At 46.2% G+C, this 14,059-nt stretch overlaps 2 protein-coding genes across 2 annotated transcripts; one reads left to right on the forward strand and one right to left on the reverse strand.

Moving 5' to 3' along the window:
- Window positions 1-1,843: 1,843 nt before the first annotated feature.
- fam241a (family with sequence similarity 241 member A) lies at window positions 1,844-5,107 on the reverse strand. The gene is made up of 2 exons (XM_068595497.1): window positions 4,884-5,107; window positions 1,844-2,190 (listed from the first exon to the last, which is right to left on the reverse strand). The coding sequence occupies exons 1-2, from the start codon at window positions 5,031-5,033 to the stop codon at window positions 1,924-1,926; spliced, it is 417 nt and encodes a 138-aa protein (XP_068451598.1). The 5' UTR covers window positions 5,034-5,107; the 3' UTR covers window positions 1,844-1,923.
- Window positions 4,726-10,347, forward strand: lrit3b (leucine-rich repeat, immunoglobulin-like and transmembrane domains 3b). Its single transcript, XM_068595496.1, has 7 exons — window positions 4,726-4,845; window positions 5,722-5,929; window positions 7,037-7,411; window positions 7,518-7,603; window positions 8,673-8,966; window positions 9,046-9,105; window positions 9,777-10,347. The coding sequence occupies exons 2-7, from the start codon at window positions 5,820-5,822 to the stop codon at window positions 10,235-10,237; spliced, it is 1,386 nt and encodes a 461-aa protein (XP_068451597.1). The 5' UTR covers window positions 4,726-4,845; window positions 5,722-5,819; the 3' UTR covers window positions 10,238-10,347.
- The last annotated feature ends 3,712 nt before the right edge of the window (window positions 10,348-14,059 follow it).

The raw sequence follows: 14,059 nt of genomic DNA on the forward strand, positions 1-14,059 counted from the left end.
TTCCTCCTGAGACTGCGGCTCTGGTTTTGCGTCGGCTCAAACGGTTCTGAGTGAAACTACGTGATGAGAATGTCTTTATTAAATATATATAAATACATTTAACATTCAGAAAGCGTCCACACCCCTGCGGGGCTGTTAAGTTGCAGCCATATGCTAAAATGATGTACAGTAGTTTTCTCCCTCATCAATCCACTCAATATCCCACAAAGACATATTTACAAAAATAAATAAGGCCTCTGTGCTCTTTTTGGAACAAAGTATGCATGTCAAGCCAAAACAGGACGTTAGAGTTTATTTGCAAATGAATTAAAAAGGAAAGAAAATGTAAATATGACATGAAGTAGTCAGACCCGTCTCTACGCTCCACTCCACAGACCAACGAGCCGACAGAGAGAACATCCCCAAACAATCTGAGGGAAGAATCTCAACACCTTTCAATAAATACACTCATATTTCTAAAATCCTGCTGTGGCTTCGTTGTAGTGGGAGTATTGGGAGGAGATCAGAAACGTTGCCAGTGAAGGGAAGTAGCTGACAGTTAGAGTTGCATATGTGTGAGACTCAAAGTCTGAGTGAGAACATTCATCTTTGGATTCATACATTTGTGATTGAGGACACATTAATGATTCAAAGAGCTTCCACCAGAATAACACTGAGCTCAACGTTAGTGAGTCAGAAGACTGATGAACAAGCAAGAAGCTTTCTGTGTTAATGGCACTCAACTTAAATACCTGACAGGTAAACAATAATGTTACAGAACCAAAACCCACGACAATATCTCATGTGACATGGTACTATTGATATGCTGTCAGTGCACTGATTGGCTCTTTGCATTAATACATTTGAGTGTGACCGTGTCTGATGAGCACATTAAGTTCATCAGTTCATCTTTCCATCAACGGGAGAGATCGTTCACATCTGTGTCTCTTCCCTTGAGATGACGAGGGCTTTTCCCTCGTAGCCATCAGATATGTTCTGTCTCAAGACCGAGACTCTGCTGGAGGCACAGCCTCAACATCTCCTCATTTTACTGCTTCAAAATAAAAGCCTTTAAATAACTAAATAATGTCATCGTGAAGACCTGTTAGGAAATTATGTGAGCTATAATTATGTGAGCTATTCCCCCGCTTCCTTCGACCACTAAATACCTGGATCAGGCAGCTCTCGTGGGCGTGTCTCAGCTCACAGGACAGCGCTGAGAGAAGATCTGGAGAATCTGCTCACAGACTCTGCGTGGAGAAGACCAGCCAACGAAGGTCAAGAGGGCTTCCTCATCGAGAACAGATCGCCAGGAAGAACCACATTTTGCCGGTGGCTTCTCTCTCCACAGCTATTGCCCAACATCTATGCATCACTGGATGTAACTACCAGTAACGACGTCATTCATCAGCCATCAATACAATACGGATCTAATACAAAGTAAACATTTTAAAGCCAAAAGCTTTCACAAGAACAATCAGCTTTAGATTCAGACATCGGTTCTGAGGATTGATTATTGGAGTCATATTACTATTTGTATGTTGGTGAAGATCTCTAAGCTTTTGGAGTGGAACGCTGCACACAGAGAAGTGTGGTTGTGTTCCTGAGAGCTGGGCCTTCACTCTGATTCCTCCGATTCAAACACAAATCAGCTGATTGATACCGTTACGCCGAGTCAGCAGACACGGCTCTGGAGCTCCGACCACACGACCCTGAAGAAAGAACCCGCTTTGGATTTACTCTGACTGAACACACGCTAAACCTTTTATAAAAACCTGCTGAAGCCAGCGTCCCTACAGAGCACAGCTCTCCCCAGCTGTGCCCCCCCCCCCTCCCCTCCCCCCTCTAAAAGCACAGACCCACTGCAGAGTCCAACCCAAACACCTGTTAGTACAAAATCCTGCAAACGTTAGGCGTCAAATGAAGAAACCCCGTCCGCTCTCTTCACTTCTGGAGGTAGATGATGATGATGCATAGAGTTCCCACCAGTCCCAGGGCCTGGATGCCCAGGAACCACAGCAGCAGCCAGAAGAACACGATCACCACCGGCTCCACGATCTTGTCCCCAAAGTACATCTGGCTGAAGCCCATCCCCCGCAGGCACTTGTTGAGCATCCCGAACAGAGTGCCCATCCGCTCACAGTCGTTCAGCCGAGGCTCTCTGGTGGTGGGGTTGTCCAGGTGGGGCCATGCGGCGGTGGGGTCATCAACCTGAGGAGGCCAGGGTCAGGACGGGTTATTTAATGGACAGGCCCACGCTCCCTTTTGGTCATCATTTTTGGGGGTTTGATACATTTTCCCCCATGAAGAAGCACACAAGGACAAAGTGAAAGCTTGCAGGCCTTTAGTGAGACATGTGAGGAACAAAGAAGGGGCTGCAATTCATGTGTTTTCATCATTCATTCATTTGCTGATTATTTTCACAATTATTTATGAAAAATGCCCGTTATAATTTAGAATAATTAGACTGCACAGTCCAAATGCCAAACATATTGAATTCAGTATCATCATATCAGAACCAGCTAATATTTGCCTTTTTTGGGGGAAAAATACTAAAAAGGATTGAATATTTTTTTGCCAATTATCTGTCAAGCGACTAATTGTTGCGTCTCTAAAAGAAAGACTCATGTCTTGTTTTCACGTTTCAGGTGGACGATAGAGCGAGCTAACAGACGAGATGTCGAGGAACTCAACACCAAACGTTTAATGGTTCATGTCTTCGACCAGGATGATGCACATTTTGAACAGCAGATATTACAGACTTTCAATGACGTATAATCTACTATATCGGTTTGGATATGACTGAAAACGTGACTTAATTAGAGCTACTTTTTGCATCAGTGTATGCGTCAGTCAATAGTTAACAAGACGAGGTGTTTTAGTTTCAACATTCCAGTTTGGAGTTTTATTACACTGCATAATGCCTCGTCAGCTTCTACCTATTTGAACACATGACCCTGACCCACTAAGCCTCATACATACCTATCTAACAGTTAAATAAATAGACCCCGCCTCCCACACACACTCTTTCTCAAACATTAACAACTCATTCTCTCAGTCTTGTTCAAACATACTATAACCATTCATCATCTCTTCATACAACTATTATGAGCTCTTGTATCTAAACACGGAAAACTTTTCTAGAAGCACCAGGGTGCACAGTTCCCAGCTGTAAGTCAGACTCCAGTCATTACAGTGACTTCCGCATGGGAGCATTATCTCCCTAGATAATTCCCAGAATGCATTGTAAAAAGAGATAGATAAAAGAAGCAGCACGGCCGCATCGTTCCCACCGTTTTCACTACACGTTAGATTTAGATTATTGAGACGAACCAGCCTTAATGATTGATTATTACCTCATCTAATGTTTTTTTATCAACTAGCCGCTGTGAAATGGGAACGGCCGTAGCAGTAAACAGCAGTAAACAGCTTGTAAAGTCAATCTTTGTATTTCCTCATCCTGTCTTCCTTGACTTGTTGATGTCCTGAGCTGTGCCGTCGCTGGCCTTCTCTGCAGAGCAGAAGTGAAAGGCAGTTCTGATTTAGGCTCTGGGACACCCCATCGTCTCACTGCTCTGACACACACCCCATCGTCTCACTGCTCTGACACACACCCCATCGTCTCACTGCTCTGACACACACCCCATCGTCTCACTGCTCTGACACACACCCCATCGTCTCACTGCTCTGACACACACCCCATCGTCTCACTGCTCTGACACACACCCCATCGTCTCACTGCTCTGACACACACCCCACGCTGACCTTCTGAGCCGCTCAGTATCGCCACAAACCAGAAAAACAAATGTGCTCCTGGGGGGCAGCGCAGCACGGCTACGCCCAGATCATAACACACTGAGGGGGAAATGACAGGTCATAAACTACAACTTAGACGCCTCATTCTAGGTTCAGGCTGGGCAAACACCACACAGACATTTACACATCAACCAATTGTGCTAAAAAGAATATGGCTTCAACTGTTAGACTGAGGGAGTGGCAGCAGAAGCTTGTGCTACATTCAACTAAAAGTTGTGTTGAATTGTAACAAATAGCATAATTGTTGTACAACGTCAAACCCGGCACCTGTAGGAACATAATAAACGAGTCCTTGTAAAGTATAAGCTCATCTCTTTCGACTACACCTTGAATAAAGACAGTGAAGCAGCACTTGGATGGCTCTTACTCATAGCACTTTGTAGTTTGACTTTATTTAAGAAATTGTACTCTCTTGATTCCTGTTGTTCCTAGTTCGTACTTACGGTTGAATGCACTTATTGTAAGTCATTCTGGATAAAAGCGTCAGCTAAATGACATGTAATGTAATATAATGTGAGCCAACATGCACCACAACTTCAACCGCCAGACTCCATAGAAAAAGCGATTAATTTAAAGGTTGACACAGAACATATGAATCCACACAGACATGAAGTAGAAGGTGTGTGGAGAGGCAGAGAGAAGAAGAGCCCGCCTTCACTTCGGCGTGTCTATAAAGTACTTTAATTACATTAAATGAACTGGTACACCATGGAGCCACCTGTCCAGCTGGCTCTGCTCACATCGCGCTGTATCCCGGCTTTGTGTTGAACCTCCTCGCTCATCAGTCGCGTTACTTCAGGTATGTGTCGCGTGCCTTTCAAGAGAAACACTGAAGTGTCACATTCGTTGAGTTTGGGGGTTTGGCTCGCGCGCCGGTGTCATGTGAACTGGTCACCTCGGACAGAAAACTGTCATAACAGAGGTCGTACTAAGTTATGACCGACACCGACCAGCGCATTCATACTCAAAACGCCTGACTGAGTTTTTCCGACACCGCGCGCCGGTCCCCGAGTCCCGGTCCGTGAATATCCGGCTCGTCACGGTTAGCTTGTAAGTCTTAACGCAGCTAGCTTGTTTGTGTACTTTACCCGGTGCCGCTGGTCGTGGAGCGCGCCCTGCCTCGCGCCGTGCTCGTGCTGAGGAGCGTGCCATCTCCTCTGGTTGTCTGTCAGCAGATCTGCGGCTTCACGTCGACGAAAAGCCCACTGCTCGCTCGCGGGCTGCGTGTCAGTGGACATTTTACCGCTCGTCCACTGACGGTAACTTTCTGGGAGTCAAAACATACGAGCGGGCTTGATTGACGGCGCGCAGTCCCGCGTGTCCGCCCCGAGCGCCGCACCGCGCCGCGCGTTCCCGACACATCCGCGAGGCCTTGACGTCGTCCAATCGCAGCGCCCGGCAGTTCTGTGCGTGTCAGCACGCGCCACCTACAGGCCAGCGGCAGCACTGCAGCAGCACCGCTTCACTGACGTCACACTTTGCTTCACGCGGGATGCACAGACACCACGAGCAGGAGACGAGCAGCAGACACGCTTTACGAGTCCAAGTCAGGTCGTCGGCTGGTTGGAATAGTTAGTGTAAACTGTGTCACAGCCACCTGTTGTATTTGTCTTTTCAATACAACACGTATAGTAGCTATAAATGTCAGAATAATGACAGTGAAGGGATGTTCTTCCTCCGGCTCGTAGTCCATGAGAAGGTCCCTCCGCAGCACACACAATACATGATAACATGATGATGATGGTGGCAGGGACGTCCTCTGGGCCTTGAGTAACCTGAGCAATGCAGGAGCAATAGAAACACTACACGCCGGGTCCAAAGGAAGGCTTGGGCACGGTCTGATGTTGTGATGTGTTCTTCTGACAGTGAGGCGTGGGATTACACTCTGCTTGTAAATAGTGTAATCCCAGCTAATCTGGGATTCAGTTTCACACTGCAGGGTGGACACAAACCTCAGACTGGAGAGGACTGGGAACATGGAGTTGCAGCGTGCCTGTCTGGGTGTGTGCTTTGACCGATGAAGGATGTATCTGCTGGTCCTGGTCCACATCTTGCAGTCCATTGTGTTGGCGGTGCGGTCCTGTCCAGCGCTGTGTGCCTGCTCGTATGGGGACAGTGGAATAGCGGCGCTCAGGTCGAGTGAGGCGGATTTCATTCTCATCTCTGTGTGTTTATGTGTGTGCAAGTTATTTCTCTTCTGCTGAAACACAACTCATTACATTATGTTTTAATAATTAAAAGGTTGCCGCTCCGAGGATTCAACACAGTGCTAATGCAACACATGTTGTATTTAGTGATGTCATCATTTGTCACCTTAGTAAATATTTAGTCACTGAATGGTATCCCATAATGCAAAGGGAGGTGTATCATTAGTTGACATTGTCTGCATATTAACATGCAGGGAGAGGTGGCAGTAACCTTGTTACAGACAAATACAGGTAACAGAACATTGTTCTGATATTATAGAACATGTTAGCAATATAAAAAAATAACTTTGATTAATAAATAATTATTGATCAACTTTCTGTATTTTTCTATATTTAACACACGCAAATCCCATAAATATAAATACATCATTTTAGTTTGTTATCTTAGTTCAATGAGCTGTTTACGGAAATCAGAGCAAATCTGTGATTGGGGGATTGCCTCCACACGGCTCTCAACATGGCCGGCGCCAGCCAGCTTCCACGAAGCAGAGAAACTGATCAGGACTCAGAGGAAGCGCTTCATGCTCTGCACCGAGATGTTGCTCCTCTGCGTCTACAGAGGAAAGTTATTTTATGCTATATTAATGCTCTGGATGTGTTCACAAGAACCCAAATAACGTTTGGGAGAACAACTGATGGCAGTAATTTCTATTAATTTACCATTCACCATGTCATTCAAAAGCAGTTCAGAGTGTTTTACATGAAAACTAAACACAACAAGAATATTCAAATAAAGTGAGACACATAACAATGCATGTACAAGCACATGGTACAAATATGGTGTGTCCCGTCAAGACAAAGAAGGTTTGCAGGTTGTTTTCAGGAATACTGAAAGACATTAAGCGTGTGATTGGAGCAATCTGTCGGACATGGTCTGCTGTGAGCATTCACTCTGATGGTATTTGCATAATTTGTGTGATCTTTGCAGATTACAAAGCTAGAACATGATCATACAGTGTGAACTATATGATCATAGTGTGCACTCATAAAACACAGGTCTTTGTGTTTACTGTCCAAACTGCTTGTTTCATCAGGTCGGTGCAGTGCAGTGACTCAGGAATCTCCGCCGTTCCCATTAACGTCCCCGCTGATACGGTCAAACTGCGTCTGGAGAAGACCCTGATCTCCAGGGTTCCCCGGGCCGCCTTCTACAACCTGTCGGAGCTGCGCTTCCTGTGGTTGACCTACAACTCCATCACGAGCATCCACCCCAGCAGCTTCGTCAACCTGAAGGCTCTGCGCGAGCTGCGCCTCGACGGGAACCTCCTGACATCCTTCCCCTGGGAGGGGCTTAGGGACATGCCCCGCCTCCAGACGCTGGGTCTCCACAACAACCGCCTGTCCAGCCTTCCTGCCCACGCTGCTCTCTTCCTACCCAACATCACCTACCTCGACCTGTCCAGCAACAGGTGAGTCCAGACAGCATGGAGCAATGTGGCTCTGCTCTGGAGAGGCAGAGCTGTCCGTAGAATATTACGTATGTTGAACTTTTCTCTCCTCGTCTCGTCTCTTCAGGCTGACGATACTACCTGTTGAGCTGCTGGACCTTTGGTTTCCTCTTCCAGGACAGCAGGAAGGATCAGTACAAAGACTCATATTGGGTACGCTGAGTGTTGGAGCGCATTATATTCTGATGCCGTCTAACGCAGCAACACTTGATTTACATCTGCAAAGACATGATGCCGTCAAGGTGTCTGTTTCTCTCAGTGAAGACTGTTGCTACTAGAGTCAATAGGTTTACCTACGTCAGGTGCATTCTGGGATGGCAGAGCGGTAAAAGCGTACAGGGAGCTGATTGAGATATAATGGAGCCAAAGCATTCAGGGCCTCGAGGCGAGTTTAGGTTGGTGACATCGGTCAAGCATGTGAGATGCTGTGAAAGTAAACCGGTGACAACACTATTACTGTGGATGAACATGACTCCTTCTACAAGACAAGTGTTTTTCTCTTCATTATAATACCACCTGCAGAAGTGTTGGCCAGTATTTATACTATATATAGAGATGAATGCCGTTCCAGACGGAGTGAAATTATACTCTAAATGCTCACATATTAATTGAACTATCTCCAGGGGTCTAAGGTCCTAATCAGTGCTCAAACACACAGGGGACCGGCGGTGGTGTTTGTTGTGTCATGTGATGCCGCTTCACTGAGTCACATGACGTTACATCCGTAGCCTAAGTTCTTATATTTTAAGCCAAAGCATGAGGTTTTTCTAACCCTAAGCAAGTGGTTTTGTTGCCTAAACCTAAACGCAACACAGAGAGATCTTCTCAAGCGGGAAGAAATATTATGGGAAGGGATGAGGTCACAAACCTCTGCAGCCAAAGCTCTGCGATTGTTATAAATAAACTCTACATATTGATAATCAACAGATAAAAAACAAGGTGAACCCTCTTTCTTACCACAAATACCAGCGCATGTATTTGGCCCCTCAGCTGCCTTCTGACATCATCAGCTTGAAACTAAACCGTATCTGAAAAGCAGACTGCCTGACGTGGACAGTAGGAGTCACTGTTACGGGTCTTATTGTGAAAATATCTTTGACAGGATGTAAACTAAACAATCCGTAAAGAAATTGATAACCTGCTACTCCAACAATGTTCTCCATCAAGGTATCACACAAACGGGACGGCTCTGTAAATACGTCAATTTGTCCTGAATGTCCAGGCCTCCATGACAATCCCTGGTTGTGTGACTGCCAGATCTCCATGGTGATGTCTTTGTCCATGTCCCTGGGGAGTCCTGTTGTCCTCATGGACCAGCTGCTGGTGTGCCGCAGCTCTCCGGGTCAGTCGGGGATGCTGCTGACCCAGACCGAGCCGTCCCGCTGCACGAGGCCTTCGGTTCAGCCGGCGGCCACCAGGGTCGTCTCCCCACTGGGCAGCAACGTCATCCTGCGCTGTGACGCCACCGGCTACCCGACCCCGACCCTGACCTGGATCAAAACCTCGGCCTACACGGGTGAGCGACCCGGGGTCACGCTGATGAAGTGGTGTGACTCGGATGTGAGCGTCATGTTGTGATCTGGTTCTCTGTGCAGATTGTTGCAAACAAGACATCCTGGAAGACTCGGACCGGCTACCCAGGAACTTGGAGACTTGTAAGTGAGGCTACCTTGTCTGTTTTAAGAGCCAGGGCTCAAATGAATATGACCTTTCATCCAGTATGGGCCAAGAATAAAAAGCCAGGAATATTAAACCATTGTTGCACACATCTCAAAAGTCAGGTTTGGTATAAAAGCTCTGTTGAGAAAGCTGGATGCAACTAAACACAATTTACAGGTAAAGGGAAGTTGTCGAGAGAAAACTGATACACACTACTGCTCATACTGGTACAGGTAGCACTGCTGAAACGCTTTGTTTTAGGCCTAAAGCATTGGTTTCAAACTGTCCTTCTCACAGTGGACCCTTTGAAAGATTCCTTCAACCGAGAAACCGCCAGCAAAACATTTATGGCGGAAAGAAAATATCTGTTTGTAGATACAATTCCCTCTTTGGCGATACATGTGTGGGAGGGCAATGTTCAGAAGTATTGATCAGTGGGGGTCCAATACTACAAGGGCACCAGCTACCCAACACCCTCGCCAAACCTCAGGACCACCTTAGAGGAGGTGGACTTGAGAGCAAAAATGTTTCTGTGGGTCTTGGTTGAGGTCCAGTGCTCCAACTGGGACCATAGCACATGAAATAGATCGTCTGCGTAAACTCTAAGCCATACTTAGAGGAGAAAGACTGGTAAAGTGAATATTGTGCAACTTCTTCCATCTTCCAGTCATGCAGCAATCTCCTCGAGTGGGCGTTCGCTGGTCGATCATCATCCTGAACGGGTTGTCGTACGAGGATGCTGGTGAATACCGCTGCCGGGCTCGCAACATGGCGGGCGTGTCCGAAGCCCCCATCAGACTGAGGGTGGTGGGAGTCTCCAGACTGTCCCGCCTTCCAAAGAAGAAGACCCAAAAGACTCCACCCAAAGTGTCACAATACAGGAAGCCGAACCAGACCAGCGCCCCCTCAGCAAAGGACAATCAGACGGGCCGAAACGTTGGCCCGCCTTCCATCAACAAGACGCAGACGCCGCCCAAGCTCCCGCCAAAGGTTTTCCCCACAGACAAATACATTAAAAGACGTAAATTGAACCTGACAGATGCAAAGACCCCGACATCTGTCAAGTCTTCACCTGAGCCCCGAGGCAACTCCACGACTGCTCTACCATTGACAGAGACGCCTGTATGAGAGACAGGAAGTTGGTCTGGATCTTCACCTTACATAGCAAATAAAGCTTCATCCTTTCTTCCTTTTTTGGGTCATTCTGCACTGCACAAGAATGCAAAGGTGATTGTAATAAAATGTGACAGCGGATGTTTGTGATGTCTGGTTTTATCAAATGTTTTGAAACTTGGAGTTTAAGTTCAAGCAGAGGTCCATCCAGTCTCATCCAGCCGGATAAAGCCACCTTTGTTTTTATTTTAGTCATTTATCTTCAACCAGAAATGATGTTGTTAAGTATGTTTCATGAATAGTTTCACGTCAGGTGCGTATCACGCTTGTGCCCCGTGGTGAATGTTGTGAGAAGAGAGCGACCCGGTCCTCATGTGATGTGACTTTGACCTCTGTTACCCACCATCACGGCTCCAGCCAGAAGGTTTTGTCATTTCCTTCCACAGTTCATGAGTTCACATGTGAATGGGTCGTGACCAGCAGGTGGCAGCAGCAGACATGTTACAGGAGTTAATGCCACCGTCCATAGCTACATCCATATAGCATGTGAAACACACCACATGGTTAATAACATGAAGGGGGAATGACACTGTGTGGCTGTATTTCATAAGTTTAACCTTTTGGTTGACTGAGACTGTCAAAATGAACTATAAATCCGAGGACTCCGTCTCTCTGCGTGGTGAAGCCGATGCAGGAGGCTGTATACTTGTGTTATTTCTCGTGGCCAGCAGCGGGCAGCTCCGTGCTCAAAGAGAAGTCTGTTTGTATCGCAGGTCTATGTCCACTGCTGCGCTGTTAATAATTATTCTAGACATCATCTGCAGCGAGCGGCGTTTAAAAGCGCTAACGTTCATGTTGGCGCCGCTAACACGCAGCAGCTGGAGCTCCGTGCTCTCCTGCTGCGTCATCGTGAATGCATACAATCATACATAGAAATACTGAGGTTTCCAAATGTAAAAGATCATGTTTATTATCTTCAAAGTGACTCAAGTAAGATACAACAGGATGCGTTAAAGCTGCTCTGACAACTACAGTTGACTAAAAAGAAAGTGACTTAACACACCGGCGTCAGAGTGGCATCCATCGTCTGAAAGATGTGAGAATCTGAGCCTTTCCCAGAATTTGACACCATTCCCTTTGAGTGTTGGTAGTATTTCATAAATGTGAAGAATATGTGCAGAATTGTATGTTTCGTCATGCCCTGCCTGCATTCTGAAAGAGGATGTAGAATACTCCCTCTTATCTACAACGAGATAATGTAACTGATGTTCAGTTATCAATGGTTTAATAGTTAAGTTATTGATTATCTCCACCTCTTAAAAGCGACTCCTGATAAAGTATCTGTATAACATACCCAGCACTATGAGGATGTAGGTACTTACAGTAGGAGGGTCAATCATTAAGAGACCATCACCAGACCTTGGAGAACACAGCGTCAGCTACAGATAAGCTACTGTGTAGTATTTAAATGCCACGTGACTTCCTCGTGGATGCTGTGGACTCCTTCTGCTTCCAGGACTCCATCTTAACCCACGACCTCCAAATGGAGCTGAACTTCCATCACCAAGAAGGCTCAAAGAGGATGTTCTTCCTGAGGCAGCTGAAGAAGTTCAACATGCCAAAGTCCATGATGGAGCACTTCTACACGCCCCCTTGAGTCCATGCTCTGCCCTCCATCAGCGTCTGGTGCGCTGCAGCCACTGCCGAGGACGAGGGCCGCCTGCTGCCGCTGTGCTGAGGCGACTCGCCTCCAGAGCGCTGAGGCCGGCAGGAAAGATTGTAGCTGCCCTGTCACCCTGAATATACCCGAGAGCAGCGGTTCTCAAACTGTGGGGTGCAACCCTCTAGTGGGGCGCGGAGGTATTGCAGGTGAGGCGCGGGGGGAGATGCAGATACTTAAAATAAATAAATAAACTTTTTTTTAAAAGGAATTCTTTATTAATCCCGAGTGGGGGAATTATTCTCTGCATGTCAGCATCCTTAGTAATGAAGCAGCGTTGTGCTGCTGTGAAGCTCTGGGGCTTCAGTGCCTTGCTCAAGGACACTTCAACATGAAACTATGGGGAGAAAACAGGGATCCAACTTGGTAATCTTTTTTGCAAAATATGAGGTTTTTTTGCACATACATAACTTTATTTGCACAGGGTGGAGATACAAGGTCCAGACATGGTGAATGCATGAAGGACCTTCTCTCTTCTGTTGTTTCTAAATGTGGGAGTTCATTTGATCTCAAGCGGATGTCGTGTGGAGGTCAAGGATGGAGGAGCCGTAACATATCTATATCTTATCTCTGTGAAACTTGTAAAAAAGTCATAAATATACAACATGAGCACAAGATTGACTGGCATCTGAACCAGTGCAGCCGTCAGGGCCTTCTGAGCCTTTTCTGAGGCCTAAACAGAACACAAAGTAATAACTATTTAAAAAAAAAAAAAAAAAAAAATATTTATCATTAAAAGTTATAGCTTTCATCTAATGTACTTATTTTTCACAAATACACTACATGTATTATTATATTCTCATGTCCCAACTCCTTCATGTGTTCATCTGCTCCTTCATGTGTTCATCTGCTCCTTCATGTGTTCATCTGTTCCTTCATGTGTTCATCTGTTCCTTCATGTATTCATCTGCTCCTTCATGTGTTCCTTCATGTGTTCATCTGTTCCTTCATGTGTTCATCTGTTCCTTCATGTGTTCACCTGCTCCTTTATGTGTTCCTTCATGTGTTCATCTGCTCCTTCATGTGTTCCTTCATGTGTTCATCTGCTCCTTCATGTGTTCATCTGCTCCTTCATAAGTTCCTTCATGTGTTCATCTGCTCCTTCATGTGGTCCTCTGCTCCTTCATGTGTTCATCTGTTCCTTCATGTGTTCCTTCATGTGTTCATCTGCTCCTTCATGTGTTCATCTGCTCCTTCATAAGTTCCTTCATGTGTTCATCTGCTCCTTCATGTGTTCATCTGCTCCTTCATCTGTTCCTTCATGTGTTCCTTCATGTGTTCATCTGCTCCTTCATGTGGTCCTCTGCTCCTTCATGTGTTCATTTGTTCCTTCATGTGTTCCTTCATGTGTTCATCTGCTCCTTCATGTGCTCCTTCATGTGTTCATCTGCTCCTTCATAAGTTCCTTCATGTGTTCATCTGCAGCCTGTCAGAAGACATGAAGCCTTCTGCACAGGATGCACTTCCTCCTGCACCTTTTGGGTTATTGCCATCATCCTCATCATCATCATCATCATCATCATCATCCTCATCATCATCCTCAGGCTCTGTTGCTAATGAAACTGGATGTTTTTTACGTTTCTGGAGTTCGTCCTATGACTGTCTGGTGTCATGAACATCGGTTGCTTCTCTGGTCACACGTCACTAACATGATGACCAAAGAGCAAACGCAAGAGGAAGAGCGGTCTTTTCCAAACAATAGCCCCCCCCCTCCTCTTCCTCCTCACTGTCAGCGTGACAGATCCCTCTTCCTCAGAAACGTAAATACTCTGCTAACGTTTTACATAACACACTCAATAAAATGTTGTTGACACTAACTGTTTTGTGTCTGCAACACACACAGAGAGCAACATGTAACAATTGTGGAGCACAACACACACTGAGCTGAACTTTAGCTCTTGATTTACAGGCAGATCGTAGATGTTTGACAGAAGGAGGCGTTTCGGCAGCAGAGGACAGAATAAATCTGCAGCTCAGCGTGAGAATCTCGTGACAGATTCCCCCTCTTCCTTTCTTCCCTCCAGCGCTCAGAGGCCAGCTTTGGATCGGCTCACGCGGCTAATCTAAATACTGCGAGAGCTCAAAGCAGATCTGATTTCAGGTCGCTGAGGAACCTG

Source organism: Clinocottus analis, unplaced genomic scaffold (assembly GCF_023055335.1).
Source record: "Clinocottus analis isolate CAN_PGR_092001 unplaced genomic scaffold, fCliAna1.0.p SCAF_30, whole genome shotgun sequence".
NCBI lineage: Eukaryota > Metazoa > Chordata > Actinopteri > Perciformes > Cottidae > Clinocottus > Clinocottus analis.

Coding starts and splice junctions, on each gene's coding strand:
- fam241a (XM_068595497.1), bottom strand. CDS start 5,033: ATGTCCACTGACACGCAGCCCGCGAGCGAGCAGTGGGCTTTTCGTCGA. Junction 2,191..4,883: donor TCCACGACCAGCGGCACCGG/GTAAAGTACACA, acceptor TGGCCTCCTCAG/GTTGATGACCCCACCGCCGC.
- lrit3b (XM_068595496.1), top strand. CDS start 5,820: ATGTATCTGCTGGTCCTGGTCCACATCTTGCAGTCCATTGTGTTGGCG. Junction 7,604..8,672: donor AGTACAAAGACTCATATTGG/GTACGCTGAGTG, acceptor CTGAATGTCCAG/GCCTCCATGACAATCCCTGG. Junction 9,106..9,776: donor ACCCAGGAACTTGGAGACTT/GTAAGTGAGGCT, acceptor TCCATCTTCCAG/TCATGCAGCAATCTCCTCGA.